At 42.1% G+C, this 16,988-nt stretch overlaps 1 protein-coding gene across 1 annotated transcript in view; it reads left to right on the forward strand.

Moving 5' to 3' along the window:
- Positions 1-15,195, forward strand: part of T265_00105 (hypothetical protein) — a gene marked incomplete at both ends in the record, with an annotated part of 68,307 nt that extends 53,112 nt beyond the window's left edge. Inside the window, 3 exons of the mRNA XM_009163762.1 lie at positions 1,611-1,705; positions 9,921-10,110; positions 14,329-15,195. Coding sequence (XP_009162026.1) covers positions 1,611-1,705; positions 9,921-10,110; positions 14,329-14,541 — 498 coding nt within the window. The remainder of the gene's footprint in view (positions 1-1,610; positions 1,706-9,920; positions 10,111-14,328) is intronic.
- Positions 15,196-16,988: the final 1,793 nt, after the last annotated feature.

Genomic DNA, 16,988 nt, shown 5'->3' on the forward strand with positions numbered 1-16,988 from the left:
TTTTCACTTTGGGTCTTGTATTGTGAAAATCGCATGAAAAAAGATCATTCTTGCATGAAGAGGCAGTGAGAGGTTGGAGACAGAAAGAGCAGAAACGGATGAACGTCCGAGTTTTGTCCTGAAACACGTCAGGTTCATGTTAGAGCCATCATCTTCTAGATGTCAGTTCACTTTCGGTGGCATAAAGGCCACACTTTCTCCTCAAATGTGTAATGTCTTTTCTGTCATCTGAAAGTCCAACATGCCCTGCGTTCCAGCGCAACTAATGTCCAGCAAACACGTTGTTATCGACCTCCCGGGTTGTTAGAAGATGCCAAAACGGCAAATGTAGAATTCAACTCATCCCTAGCCTCTCTTCTACCTTCCTTTCACTTTGAACGGCTCATTATGAAACATGGGGATAGAAAGCTAATGAGACAGAGTTTGAGACTTCAGTTAGTGTAGCTGTTTGTCCAGTGTGACGATGAAGCTCAGGGCAATGCATCCTCATACTGTAAAGCAACTCAACGTGCTAGTGCTTTTCCCCAAACGGCCCTGCTGGTGTAGCTGATATGTTATTATTGCCTGCGCCATATCAAAAAAAAAGTAACAAAGGAAACTTTCACCGATTGAAGTCAAACCAGCAAGCCAGGCAGCAACCTAACTCCCAACAGCAGAACCACATACTAAGTGAAAACAGCTGCTCACATTTGCTTACTAAATAGTTGGTCTCTGTGTGGTGTCAAGCGAGTCAAGTGATACAGTGTTGTGTTTTGCGCGTCTTGGTTCGTGTGGACCCTTCGAGCAACGAATCAACCGGGACAGGCCTAAATCAAATCTGGCTAGTGATAATCAGCTGAAACTTTCTTGGTGAGCATTTACCTACGCATGGAAGCCACCCATTAGAAAAATGGTACTATTCATCCCAACCCGATTAGACTAGTACTTGAAATGGCTATCGGTTTGCGTGGGCTGTATGTGATGGAACTTTAGCCTGATACTGCTTGGATTCTGCTGAAAGGCCACAATGACCAGTGTACTGTGTGTGTTGTGCACAATCCACCAACATCAGTGGGTGTAAAGTCCCTTCTGTGGTGATCCAGGGCATGGATAGCTGGTTCGCATATTTGCCTTACACTTTTTACATGATAAATCTTATCCGTCAGGGTTGTTCCACATTAACTAAGGTTTTGCCCCTACGCCGAAACAAAATGCTGTCCCAAACTGGATGGTTAATATTGGAAAGAATACAATGTCTATGGATGGACTCATATTGAAATGTCTTTTATCCACTCACAAATTTGGAAACGTCCTCAGATATAAAGAAGTCTCCATTAACGTTATTTGATCGAGCAGATTTTATCTGCATACTTACTTCAGGTTCGCAGCAATGCTGTTGGTTCTTGTCAAAAAGCTAACACCAAGATAGACCATATGTACTGCGGTTTAGTCTTCTTCAGTGAGATATTTTGAGATCTACTTTACTCGTTATTACTTCATCTTACCTTTATATGGTTTATCATAGGGATTTGTTGAAATGCATTTTGTAACACGTCTATACACTTGTTGATCATGAGTATATTTCTTACGTCAGAATGAAATGAAAGATTACTTTTCATCCCACGGTTTAGGTGCTGCCAATTGATTTGTTATTCCCCAAATATTCCAACCGAGCGGAGACGCAAATGGTTCTGCTGAAGACTCAGATGACAGCGGACACAAAATGGTGAGTGCCTCAACTAGTACATGTGTCTGCAAGTGGAATTTCCGCCTAGCTAGCTTGTCTTTGCCGGGGCACATAGGGAGGGAGACAAAGGTATGGATTATCTGCGTTAAACACGCATAGGTTTTGCTATTATGGAATTCACTGGCGATGCCTACAATCAAACTTCAGACAGTTGAAATGCAGGTTTAACGTGTGACCAACCCCGCAAACTGTCGCGTTTGAACCGAAACTTGTTCCGCTTGAGTGATATAGTTGAGCGATGACCCGCTGAACGTTCGTCTAATCACTCGCGAATGATAAGAAGGCAGTTTTTGGCTTGTTAGTTATTGGCTTTCGTCAATGTCCTTCATCTCCCGAGTGGAAACTGCGTTAAAATAGTGACAAGATCTTTCCGACCTCTTCAGGTGGACTTCCCTTGAGGATGTCAATTTCTGTTTGCAGCGTGTAGTCAATTTTTCACACAAACCAGAATATGGAGGTATTAAGCACCACTGCCACCAACGCGAACAATCCCACTAGTCGAATCTTGATATATTTTTTTCTACATTTCGTTTTCTAACTTGTGTTTTCTTTTATTAAACCAACACAAAGATGGGATGCAAATATAGAAAATAGCATTCAGATAACTTTGCTGGGAGATCTTTTGAATCCACTTCAAAGGAGTTTTTGACGCTGTACAGCATAGCTTAAGGATAGAAACATAAGATGGGAGATTGCTCCCAATTTCCGGCCAGTCCAGCGTTCGTTGTCAAACATGGTCCTGCCGACTTTTTGGTACTCGATAGATTATGCTGAACAATTCTACCGGACTGGTTAGCGGTTCTCATAGTTGACGTAGTGTATGCATAAAGAACTCAAGGGCCAATCATGGCTAATCCGTTTTGAGTCCAATTTGAAAGAAACTGACACACGGCAGGATGCACTTTCTTTGACACTTAGTCCGCCTCACCATGATAGTCAGAAGTTGAAATTTTAAAAAAATTTCGCTAGTCAATTAATGAAGTCAAGAGGCAAACAGAGGAAAGTATATCTTATTGAAACGACAGGATACAGATGGTCGCCGATTGCATATCAATAAAGCCACTGGTGATAGCACCTGAAAGTTATTTATTGGCCCCAATTGTTTTCAATTGGTAGGTGCTCCTTGATTGGGCGAACTCACGGATACATGTTTGATAAGGGATAGAAGGAGGAGTAAAGTTCATTGCGTCATGAAGTGAAATGAATTACCTCGTTATCGAAAGTTCGCAGGATATCATTATCTGTGGGCCCAATTCATTTTCGGAGGTCGCACATGCTTTTCTATAGCACAGAGTTATGGGTCACTTGACCGCTGTCTCTGAATGTTTGTTGGATGAAACATAGCGCAAATGAATCTTCATAACCTCTGGTCGTGACCTACGACGTCAAAGGACAAGGGAATATCCCTGGTACGATTAAGACCATTAACGATCTCAAGGGTCATCAGAACCTAAATACGTGACCCACAACTATGTGCCTAAGAGCAATTTTCTTGCACAAATTTTTTGGACAATAAATGACGATTAGATGGTTAGATTGTATTGTACCGGTTGATCGTCGTGAGACATCGCCTTCATGGCGAAAAATAGTCAGCAGAACTGCACGAAGGAAAGGCGTTACACTGTTGGAGAGCTGGTCGCATTTTTGAAGTGAAGTTTTTTGAGATTTTCAAAAAGCGTGCTTTCACGACGTCGTCGTCTAGTGACAGCTCTGCCCTAGCCATCTCCCAGAAACGTTGTAGTGGCACGCATCTCCGACAAGACTCTCGTAGTCGGTTGCCTGTCATTTGCCAAAATCCAGAAGCTCACTTTATAGCACCCATCGATACAACACTGTAAACATTACATCCTGCAAACTTTACGTAATTCGCCTGAAGCATGTCTCTAAGTTCTATGCCACACCATATTTACTTTAAGCCATATCAACACTCGGTTCCGTTCAGCCTGGAAGATCCATGTGACAGCCATTTTACGTCGTGGAAAATGAGGATTTTGTTGCTTTTCTTTCGTTGGTTTCAAAAAAATGGCCTTGACTATCCCCGTCCTGGTTCAAATGGTCGGACTCGATGAGACCGCAGTGGACTGTCTAGTAGCATCTTTATAGTGCAAAGTAGATCCGCCAGTTGCAGGGTTTATCTAATCTGCAAAATTCTGCAGAAAGCAGTGGAATTTATGACCACATATTGCCGTGTTTGGTCACTAGCGCGCCAATTGATACACTTGATTAACTGCTTCTTGTGTAGACCCATAACTGGCTGTGAGAACCCCGGGGTCCTGACTAATGCTGTGTTGACAACCTGTTGCGTCTGGAGCCCCTAAAGTATTGGATCAATCCAAAAACTGGCTTGTATCTACCAGTACATCCCAGTGATTTAAAGCACCGGTGGACGTTTCACTTGCAGTGATTAAAACCACTATCCAGTGCGGTCAATTGAATGACCGATCCTGAGCACAACCAGTGTTGGTATTCGGAAGGCTGTTTCTAAATAACCTTATGCGTACTACGTTCCGTCCGTGCACGAATTCTGTTTGCATTAAAAGAAGGCGTCATGAAATCTCTGCAGATGCATTCACAATAGAGTAGGTTTCTGAACACTTTCAATGGACCAGATTATAGCAAAGCGCAACCAAGCATACAATGACAATCATCATTTGCATAGCTTAACGAAATTGATTATTGATTGAATAAATTTAACTCAAGATATTTCGACTGCGCTAAACGACATGCACGAAGAACCAGTAGGCACAAAATATCGTGACAACGTGCATGTTGCACACCTGACCAGATAGCTTTATTTGGTTACATTTTGACATTGACCACATAGGCTACACGCAGACCACATTCCAGAGCAGAACTTATTCGCGCTTACCACACACGAAGACAGTGATATTTGCGAGACGCTCTTATCATTTGAATCCCTTAAGTTGGATGACCGTGAGAGTGACCAGGCCGATCAATAAATAAGACGGTAGGCTAGAGAAACTAGGTTTCTCTGGCAGATTGGTTGATGTGAGTTACCCGAATCCGCTATAGAGACGCCTTTTTCTCTTCAAAAGCATTTTTCTTCTGTTGCAAACGTGAATTAGTTTCTCGATTGTTACTGGCCAATAAAAATACTTAATTCAAATTTTCGTTTCAGCCAATAGTTGATTTGGTGTGATCATGATCTGATTAATGGTTAATCATCGGAATGTCTTATCTGGATCATCTTTGCCGATAAGCGTAGGTCCATACACCGGAACGTGTTTAAGGTTTCAAATCCCGTTGCAGGACAGTGTGTGAAGTCATCCATTTGGTACTCGAATGCGGGTGATGTTAAATGATTATCAAACAGTTGGGGGTAGTGCGTTTCCTGACAGAGGTCAACCAACCGAACTAAAATTAGCGCTTCTCACGGAACTTGGTTTGTAGCTACACTGTGGGGTTAATGGATAAACTTTTTTCTACCCCATAGTTCACCGGAGAACTTCGATAACAGTAGTTCCAACTGAAAACATTACCTAACTATCTGAAGAGGAATTATTCTCAGATGAATCTTCATTTTCACAACTCTCACTCCCATTATTAACTACATGCAGTGAAAGACAAAAATCGAGATAACTTGTTTCAATTAAAATAATGAGTAATTGCTAGTGTCCTCCTTTCTAGTCAGACAAATCGTCTTTCCCCCAGGTCTTCATTTTTACGCTAATGCTCAGGTGTTTAGAGCAGTAGGCCCCGTTAGACTCCCTATTAGACTTAAAAAAAACAGCAGAAACCAATTCGCTAACCTAACATTGCTCCGCATGACAGGTGCTTATTCCTCACAGTATCCGTGTCAGCTCCTTGGGTGAATCCAGGTTGCAGCCGGGGTATTCTGGGTTTGGAGAGTGAAAAAAAAACGCAGAAACCAATTCGCTAACCTAACATTGCTCCGCATGACAGGTGCTTATTCCTCACAGTATCCGTGTCAGCTCCTTGGGTGAATCCAGGTTGCAGCCGGGGTATTCTGGGTTTGGAGAGTGCACTGATACCGGACGGTTCGAGAAATACACACATAGGGAAACGTTTACTTAATGTTAGTCAGTGATCTAATTCTAAACTGTTATAATGCGTTCTTTCAAGTTTACAAAACTCGACGAATTCACGAGCACAAAACGTTCATCATAAAACCATATCAGGATTAAGAATTAAGCCAGTGTCGATGCAGATGCCACTGACAAAGTACCGAAACCACCTTCTTGGGTTGAATTGGAATTTTTTAATCACAAATTGGCCCGTTATATTTAGTTGATTATCCCTACTTCCAAGATACGAAGGCCCAACTCTATGTTGCTTTCTTTTATTCTATCAGCATTTTCTTCCAGGATAAAGTGTAGTTGTCTTTAGATTCAGCAGATTCTGCCTCCTATCTGCAACGCCGATACCAATAATGCTGACGGATCTTGGAAACATGTGTGGTCCAACGTTAGTGTCTTTCAGTATTCAGTGCATCCTGGAGAGTTCTTATACACATGGTCCGGATTAAAGCTACTAATTGTTATCCGTGGTTAAAAAAAGCTACATTCTCATTCCATTTGGGTTTTAAAGTTAGTTTTGGGGCTTCGGAGGTACTGAAGTGTTGATTTGCCGGCCGTACCAGCAAGACAATTGCAGAAGGTAATGGAAGGTAACAACCCTGATCCGGCTTATGATTCAGCCTGCTGGTGGCGGTATTGTGGTCTGAGTATGAATTCCATTCTCCTTCCAGTCATCCAGATGAATCGGCACCTCCTTCATCGGTGTACGATAACTTTCTGGAAGATTATTTTAAAACACTCACAGGGCCCATGTTCCAGATGATTGAATTTCATATATCAGCCGTGGTAACTGCTTACACGGATCCTTTACCGAGTACAGATATCACACACATAGGATGATCGGAACATCTGTAACGCTCAAGCGGTTGCTGCCCCAAATGGATCTTTTGCTTACAGCAACTAACTTGCAAACGGGTGATTCACTCGAAAATATTTAGTGTTTGACCAGCTCAAGACAGTGTTACGGGAGCTTGGGTTTCGCTAGGTGAAACAGTGTGCAAAAGCCCCACTGAACCCATTTGTCTTGCTAACTAATATTGCTGAGCCACACACACAACAAGCAACGGGTGCCTGAGCATTCCAGTATGTGGCAGGCGATAGATGGAGAAATTCGTACCACAATCATAAGCCTACTCGTGTGAACTTGCATGCACCGAGAACTCAGAAGCCAACGGTATTCATAGGTTCGTTGGTAGTACTCGCAAAACAAAGAATATAAACAACATAGTTCAGACTGGAGAGAAGTGCTCAGTAATTTGTGAAAACTATCACTTGCGTAGTATATGATGTGGCTGTCTCAAACCACTTGCGCTTTGTGTAACCTCCTGTATTAAACTCACACACCCTACCCAGTCGTTAGCTAAACATCAGACATACCACCCCCCCCCCCGAGGTTTTAGGTGATAAGAGAATGGGATCAGGTTCACTTCAGCCAGTTAGCTGTCCTACGAGTATGACTAACAAGTCTTTGTGTGTTCATGAAAATATTGGACCACTGGTAGAACAGCCGCAGTGGACTTGTCTGGTCTGCTTCCTCCCTCAGGTCAGTGCGGACGGAGCATACAATTATTTTTCCAATCAACAGAAGGTTATCACTTTAATCCACTCATCCCCATCAATTTTTCTTGACATTCCTGAATTAGACATAGTAGCACCCTCCTATTTGCTTACCACGAACCAATTCTAATTCATTTCGTATTGAAGCCAGATTCCCCGAGAGAAGTAGTTTCTGCGTTGCGCGAGGGTTTTATTTTGCATGCCCTCTGTCATTCTTAGGTAGATGTTTGATTATGTTCCCATAAAGTTATTTGCTTCAGTGAGTTATATAGTGTCTGTGTTACATAATTTTCTGCATTCATTCCTAGCTTATTTTGCTACAGGACAACAGTATCCAAAGAGACTTTGGCCTGCTCTAATTACCGCTTGCATGCTTCACTCAGTTCAGTACTCAAACGATCCCTTCTCAGAGCTGGTTAGATGAGCTATTCAAGGCTTCTAAGTAGATAAGCTTAGTCTACGACAACGCCTAAAATAGATTTCACGTTTTGCAACACAATGACCAAATTTCGCTTTGTGCCAATTTAATTTAGGGTCTTCCTTCCATGTGATTCTGCATGTACAATCATGCGGTTTAAACCAGTGGACTGGTGCACATGACAGACAAATGTTTGGTATGCTCCAGGGGCCGTAGTTTACACTAGCACACCTACTGATGTGGGAGTATCAGCACCAGATTCCAAGGGAATGGAAATCTTTGGACGAGGTTGAAAACCGATTTTAAGAATATTTCAGCTCGTGAGCAGTTCGGGAAGAATTCATGCTGGGTCCCTTGTAAACAACGTACGCTGATTTCATGTTTATAGTTCCACTCAGTGTAACCCGACCATTAACAGACACAATTCCTTCCGAGGGATTCTTGCACGACTTTCTTCTATTCAGCGAAGATTAGCTCATTGGTTGTCCCGAAGATGAACCATGTTTGTGAACCAGGTGCCATGAAGAACTGCTGCAATGATGGCTGTGTAGATGAAATTGGTTTCCGCGGAAGAAACGACTAAATCCGTCCTATGTTGGTTGGCGGAGCCTAAGGGGATAGTAAACGGACAGGGTTAGATACATCCAAGACTTAACGTGGAAACTATTGGTTTTTATTTTCAGAGTGAACAGAAAGAAGTATATCCCAACAAGAAAAAACGTTAATGTACTTCGCTTAGGTCAAAATAAGCTAGATTCTGTTTCGCGGAATTGGGCTAATCAAGTGACCAACCTACTGGCCGGACCATACTGTAAACGTTGCTGTGTACTCTACACCAATTTACACCTAATCTACGCCCATATGCGCCTAGGTACACCGGTTCCAAATTTTACCACCTCATTCCTGAGTTGACGGATGTCCCTTCAAGAAATAGGAAAAAATCGGATCATCCGAAAGCCTTCTTCCAAGTAGGAAAAAATGCGGTATACAGGTCTAAGACTGTTTTTTATACCCTTGACGGGATAATGGCAAGAGGTTTTCCCATGTCAGACCCAGCGTTCAGCTTTTCAACGTAATGACTGATTGAAAGGTGGCCCATTAACTCAGATACCATATAGGCGGTATATCGTACGGTCGAATGGGTTGGAGGATGTGCCAGTAAGAATGTGGGTCATCCCATAATTTTCATACACATGTGTTGCAAAGGTACTTGGCCGACAAGCACCGACCAATGTTGGCTGAAAAGATGGACATGTGCAGTTTCAAATGATAATTCCAGCACCTTCCGCGAAGCCGCTTCAGAGTTTGTCATGTTTCTGACAACCAGCACACAACTCCACGTAATGACGCCCACACACTGCACTGCTTTTCAAAGCAGCTCACCGACGCAGCATGGATCGGTGGTCTGATTATTCGTAGCTGTCCCGCGACGCCTCAGTTCATTCTAGTTTTTTTTACATNTCACCTCTGTGTGCAGGAATGCAGAAATGATTTGTTATCATCAAGCCCACAGTTGCTCATATTCAAGGATGCCTGTATATCGTATGGCTTTATTGGATTCGGGCACAGTGTGAACAATCACTTGCGAATTCAGTGGGCGTTGAAGCTTGCTAGTCACTGTACGAAACAATTCGTCTTTAAAAGATATAAAGCAATGAGAGATCTCCCAACTTATGTTCCATATTCCTTAAAAATTATCTCACCATATTCTCCGAATAACACGTTGTTTGGAGCTGTTCACATTGAGGAAGAACATGCACTCGAAGACCCTGGAGGAGGCTTTTTGAATATCGAAAGTAGGTAGGATACGTCGAGGAATTTACAGTCCGACATATGTGCACAAATATACACAAAAGTCTTTTGGTTTCTTTGTTGCAAGTGAAACATCTGTGTAATGTGTATACCTTCCGGTTCTACCGAATCCTGTTTGCAGATATTTTTGAAACTCACACTCAGCTTCATAGGGTGATAGAGTTTTGGAAACCGTGTTTTTTTATTTGAGTGTTATTTCGTTGAAACCTTAATAGTGGTTAGAATTGAATGAGGGAACAAAAGTAATTTACGTTTTTTTAATATTAATTAAGCACAACCAACGGCCTGTTATTTTTACGTCAAAAATTTGCAGAACCTGAAACGATGTTTTTCCAAAATCCCATTTCAGTGTGACAGTGACTTTTTCGACCCAGACGAACAAACTCTTCACAGTTGTGTTCGACTTTGAGCAATATCGTATCTCTGTGCAGCCAGCAGCAGAAGATGGACGGCCTGTTTCGTGGAAGGAGATCATATTCGTGCCAGAACAAATCCGTGAAATAGAGATTTGTCGATTTACGACAGAAAATAGCCTGTCGGCAAGTTTATTTGCTCAAAAAAGTCTTCCCGTTTGCTTTTTTTGGATGTGCACCCGATCACATAATTTGCGCTTGCCAACTACGTCAGACCACCAGGCTATATCCTTGAACATTCGTGAATAGAAGACATTACTGTTCAAACTGCACGGTTTAACTGCATTTGGTAGCGATAACAACAATTACTTTGATGACACAATACTATTTAGTTGGACAAGTAGGCGAGAATAGTTGAGTGTGACTTGCTATCAGAATAACTGCCTGAGAAACGTGGACGTTGACACCATCTTGTAAAGTTCCTCTAACTCATGGACTAGGTTTGGCATTCTCATCCGCGTTCCCCTCAAGCTACAAATGAAAAGAATTTGTGTATAGAAGAAAGCATGCAAGATTCCCACAAAATTATTCCACTGTAAGGTAGGCTTTTTGTAACATGAATCGCCATTGTTGAATAACCCAGTCATTTGTGTGGATTCCCATTTTTGGTGCCCAAACATTTACCCAAATAGCCGAAGTCACGCGTAGTTTAGATATGTGATGTCCGAACTGAATAGAGCGGGTAGTCCTCCTTCCTCGAATGTTTTCGCCTGCAAGCTTCTCATTCACCGGATAAATATTCAGGTACAGTTGATAGCTGAATAGTATATAACGTAAACATTTTACTGAAGCGATCTGGCGCCACAACCGCAATGGTATACAAGAAGTGCATGTTGACCTAGGTAAACTCTGTACAGGCTCAGATGGGCTCCAAGACTGGTCACAGAGCAGCTGCTTATCTGCACCCATGTCGCCGAGTCCATCGGGTAGCCATCCTGATGGTTAACAACAACAGCGTCCATATAGTGAGAATTAGGTTAGGTAATGACCAGGTCACCCAGATGGACCACCAAGGCTCTAGTGGCTCGAAAGTACGACAGGTTTCGTAAAGCATCTGAGTTGACTTTAAGCTCTAAGTTTCCACCTTTATGATAATGTCTTGATTGGAGGGGCATGTGCAATAGACTGTTCGACGGTATTACATGTATTCATCTTTTGTTGTTCCGCTGTATTGTGGACCCATTTACAGCACCCTTGTAAAACTGATAGGTAACCTTATTACACAAGGTAATTACGGGATTCAAATGAGATGCGCACCTGTCTAAGTCAGCGGTTAAAAAACGAAGGTAGTCATTGATGGAAAGATACCCACTGAATCTTGGTTAGTGATCAAAGGTAACCGCGGTACAGGTTTAATGCAGCGAAAAATCTTTCGGTTGAGCAAACTTAGACAAACTTGCCTCTAAACACTAGCCTACATGCCTCTAGTTGTTTCAGCAGTGTGAAGGGTGTAGCTTTCCACTTTACAAACTGTTTTTGTAATCGATGCCTGATACTATGGAATTTCTTTCAATCCAGTGCATCTGGGTGAACAAATGTGAGTCCTGAGGACCAAAACGTATTTTTTCTTCTCATGGAAACTTTCAAAGTCCAAAGATAGTGCAGTGGAATAAGATGTCATAATCCGACATTGCGGATGCAGTGGGCACCTGAGAGATTTCTACAATCAAGTCGTCTTGCTTCTTAGAACTGGAAGAAGGAATAATAGACCCATCTATAAACATAAGTATAGCAGGTGTTCAAGACTGGAAACTCGATTCTGTTGTTTTAGTTCAGCACACTGGACCAACAGAAATGAAATTGACGTTCAAAACTCGTGGACCTGAAATTGCAAAGAAATCATCTGATCATCAGTTAGAATGTTGTGAAAGTCACTCAAAATCCGCCGAAAGCGTACACGTATTCGAGTTTTTGTTGGGGATTCAAAGCACTTGGAAATGAAGCGAGAGTTAAACGAGACATTGGAGCTACTGTGACTTGAATCACCTTAATGAGAATGAGATAATAATCCAGTAGAATGCCACCCACCTTACTTCAAGATACTGAGCGGCGGAGACTCTAAACTTTAAAGAGAAATATGGCCAGTAGCGTAATGACCAGGTCACCCAGATGGACCACCAAGGCTCTAGTGGCTCGAAAGTACGACAGGTTTCGTAAAGCATCTGAGTTGACTTTAAGCTCTAAGTTTCCACCTTTATGATAATGTCTTGATTGGAGGGGCATGTGCAATAGACTGTTCGACGGTATTACATGTATTCATCTTTTGTTGTTCCGCTGTATTGTGGACCCATTTACAGCACCCTTGTAAAACTGATAGGTAACCTTATTACACAAGGTAATTACGGGATTCAAATGAGATGCGCACCTGTCTAAGTCAGCGGTTAAAAAACGAAGGTAGTCATTGATGGAAAGATACCCACTGAATCTTGGTTAGTGATCAAAGGTAACCGCGGTACAGGTTTAATGCAGCGAAAAATCTTTCGGTTGAGCAAACTTAGACAAACTTGCCTCTAAACACTAGCCTACATGCCTCTAGTTGTTTCAGCAGTGTGAAGGGTGTAGCTTTCCACTTTACAAACTGTTTTTGTAATCGATGCCTGATACTATGGAATTTCTTTCAATCCAGTGCATCTGGGTGAACAAATGTGAGTCCTGAGGACCAAAACGTATTTTTTCTTCTCATGGAAACTTTCAAAGTCCAAAGATAGTGCAGTGGAATAAGATGTCATAATCCGACATTGCGGATGCAGTGGGCACCTGAGAGATTTCTACAATCAAGTCGTCTTGCTTCTTAGAACTGGAAGAAGGAATAATAGACCCATCTATAAACATAAGTATAGCAGGTGTTCAAGACTGGAAACTCGATTCTGTTGTTTTAGTTCAGCACACTGGACCAACAGAAATGAAATTGACGTTCAAAAATCGTGGACCTGAAATTGCAAAGAAATCATCTGATCATCAGTTAGAATGTTGTGAAAGTCACTCAAAATCCGCCGAAAGCGTACACGTATTCGAGTTTTTGTTGGGGATTCAAAGCACTTGGAAATGAAGCGAGAGTTAAACGAGACATTGGAGCTACTGTGACTTGAATCACCTTAATGAGAATGAGATAATAATCCAGTAGAATGCCACCCACCTTACTTCAAGATACTGAGCGGCGGAGACTCTAAACTTTAAAGAGAAATATGGCCAGTAGCGGAACAACTATTCCAGAACAAAGAAACTGGTTGGAGGAATTAACGACCATTCTTTACTGAGAATAGGTTGCATTTCACTGAAACGTTTTGACCGTACTTCGGTCAGTCTTCTGTACACTACTTACGCAACTTCGGAGGTAGGCAGTACGTGACTCACGGCCTGTTTGGTTAAACTCCGGCAGTTGATTTAGAAACTCGTCAGGTCCAAAATCAGTGGCCTAAGGTAATAAAGAACTTTGATATAACAGTGAACTTGGACCTGAGAAGGGGTGAAGTATGGAATGGGTTGTTCGTTCTCTGGATCAGTTTTAAGACAGCATTGATTCAGAACACCCCACATTGCTCAACAGCTCTTGGTATAAAATGAAGTTTACTCGGCTACATAAACTCATTCCCTCCTGAAAAGGTCAGTGTTTATATTTGTCAGGTTGTTGGGTCTTACAGACCGGTATTGTGGCACAACCTGTTTGCGTTCCCAATGCGTTCCAGTTAAATTTGTGTTCTTCGTGACTTATATAATCAAGAAATTAGGTGGACATTTGAGCATTTCTTCTTACGCTGTTTCTGTAGTCAGACAGCGAACATTAAGGCGAACGAGAAACTAATTGTATGACAATGGCTAGGTTCACTAAGCTAAATATACGCGCTTTGCATGGCCCGCTTTTAACAGGATAGATGCAAACTAATTTGCTGAAGTGATCAAGTTTCTCAGTCTTCCGGAGATGCTGTGTTCACAGTTTACCGTCATCTCCATCAGTGTCATCACATCAGGATAGCCATCAGCTGTTGACTGAGGTAGGTAGGGATTGCTTCGATCTTGTTTAACCAATAAATAGAGAATTAGGATGACGGAACTGCACAATGAGACCAGTAGTCCAAAACACTGAGGTCTAACTCCACTTTTAACTCTGTACGGGTTGAGGCAAGTGATACAAGGGTCACATCAGGTCACACATGAGGGGATACCATAATGTATGAGAATGTATCATTCCTTCCAACGTCTGACCACTGGTATTTCAGAATCAGTGGGTAGGGAATTGTTCCGTTGATGCCCATCTAATCTCTTTATTTACTTTGATGTTCTTAATTATGAACACATACTTTTGATAGCAACATAATTTCCGTTTTTTTTACTCAAATCATTCAGGTGAGAGCCAATGCAACCGAAATGCTGAATCAACCGCTCCCTCTAACATGTCCTGCGGGTGACCTGAGCCGTATTCGCATTAATGGNCCCTATAGTTTCCCCTTCAGTTGCCTACTCTCCTTCAGGATGGCTTGTTCCCATGACCTAGTTTCGAGGATGAAACACATACATTGTGCCGCTTCTACAAGATTTCCAGCTTTCGACTATATTTAAGCCCTTGATCGGAAAACGCATCGTTTTCAAACTTGTTACTGTTTTATCAATAGCAGGCTTCATTAACGTCTTTGCTGGCTTCGGCGATATTTTATTCCAAATATGGTTTCCCTATTGATTTGTTGAAATGGAGAGAAAAATACGTACTTCACATTACATTATAGGCCCTCCTTCACCCCAATAGTCGATCCCCATAATAATATTACTATGCTGATTTCTGAACTACCTTGCTTCAACCTACACATATCGCTTCTTTGGCCTACCCGAGTTGTTTGTACACCACATACCCGTTTATCATGTGTTTTTTGAACTTGAGTTCGCTGAAAACCTTTCTCCATCGCCTTCAGAAGGGTTTGGATTTTGGGTACGTTCAAAATTGAAGGTAATATCAAAAACTGAGGTGGTTACAAATCGATGGGTAACAAATCGATTTGTAATCAGTCGAACTGAAACTGGTCTATGTTCACCCTTTGCCTGATTATAGTCGTTGACTAGCCACAACCTTTCGGCTGCGAACAGTCTCTTTCTGTCTTACTCATTGTGTTGAATCCATACCAGCTAGCCAATGAACACGTAAAAATTCGAAAAGACTTTCGATCAAATTTATGAGAACCAACTGATGCTTTGGTCACGTGTTGTGTAATACTAGAAGACGAAACATAAAGTTCCATAAATACGACTTGTTTGCAAAAGGTGATCGGTACGTCAACAGACTGAATAGTTAAGTAGATGTTGGGTGTGTAGAACGTGTGTCCACATTCGTCCGATCAGTCCACCTTCCGTCCCGACATGTGGATTGCGACTGGCATACATCGACTTATAACGATTCGGTCCCGTGTTCTGCACTTACTCATTCTGCCTATCAGTGTAAAAAACATTAGGTATGTGAAGCGAGCTGATTACCAATACCTCACCAGTGCATGTCAGAAACCCTACCTGCCACGTCTGAACAGACTAATGCGTTCACCACCTGAACTACGTGAGAAGTTTGCTTCAGGCCAGTAAATAACCTATGCATTTCAATTGATTGTTCCGGCTGTCAGATCTTCATAGTGGTGCTTAGAATCTTTCGGTGGGTTCAAAACCCGAACCAAACACTTTCCTCCAGATTAAAACGTCCGTAGCAGTGAGAAAACAAGAAGTTCGGACCAGTCGGCCGACGCAAACAGACCAGTCACACGGTCATTGTTTCCAAAGGTCCACAATTCAATCACAGCTTGCGCGTTACCATATTCGCCTGATCAGACACGACAACTTTGGAGCATGTGGCGTGTTGTGCCTTACTGATGGGATTGTGATAATATGTAAGCCCCATTTGTCATCTTTTTGGGATTTAGGTACTGACTAGGTTAGGTATATGAAATTTCGTTGAGAAATTAACGGAAACCACATTTTCCATACTGCCCAGAGAATAAATAGGATACAGACTGATAGGCTGTGATGTGCTTGCTGGATGGAACAGTAATTTGTACATGGGACGAATGAACATCTCCAACTTCCTTACTGGCCACAAACAGAGTAGTAAAACGAAAGTTGGCGGATTTGCGCGGTTTTCAATTCACGGCCAAATTGATAAAAAGTAAAACTTGAGGTGAAAACTTAAGCGTGTCGGTAGTTTTGGACATTGAACCGAAATTCAAACAGATCAGCTGTAGTTAGGTCATCTGCAGCAGCCAGCCATCAAGGTTACTCGATCTATCACCAGCCTTATTCGCAGAAACGATGAAGAAGCCTTCAGGAGTTCAGCAACTGAATTTATGTTCGCATAGTGACGACAGATCTTCAAAAATCATTCACTCATGCATTTCGTCCATATCAACGCATTCACTAGGTGTGGCCGGCAAAAACCATTCCTCGGGTTTTTCAAACGTAGCAAAAGAATGAAATAATTTCAATTGCACTTGGCACTCGTAAGTGAGCAGCTTTTGATAATCCTTGGTTTTGCACCTGAGTGTGTGGTGCAACAAAGGATGTTATTGATTTTCAGCTAAAGTAATGCAAATGGTGTCAGACGAACCTGTCAAAAAGGAACCATTACCATTCAGCCTGAAAAATAACTCCTGTTACTTCGAAGCTCACATATTTATTAAGTTGCCAAATGCAGCGGGAAGCAGATTGTAACGAAAACCCCAGTGAAGGTGAGATAATCTTGTGTTACATTATTTGATCTGATCCATGTTGTAACTCTGACATGTCCAAAAATACTCCTTTACGTCCATAGAATGAGTTTCTTGTTGGGTCAATTGACGGTGAGCATGTTGATTTTGCAGAATAGTAAATCCGTACTAATTAGGACACCAGTCGTCTACGGTGGTACTCAGCTACTTAACCTGAGTAGGCAGTCTGTGATACTTCTATTGTGATGTTCCCTACTCTTGGATCATTTTTCTTCGCAAACATAATCTTTGTGAAGAATTCTCCGCACACGCGCTTACCCTGGATATTCA

Source organism: Opisthorchis viverrini (genome assembly GCF_000715545.1).
Source record: "Opisthorchis viverrini unplaced genomic scaffold opera_v5_1, whole genome shotgun sequence".
Taxonomy (NCBI): Eukaryota; Metazoa; Platyhelminthes; class Trematoda; order Opisthorchiida; family Opisthorchiidae; genus Opisthorchis; species Opisthorchis viverrini.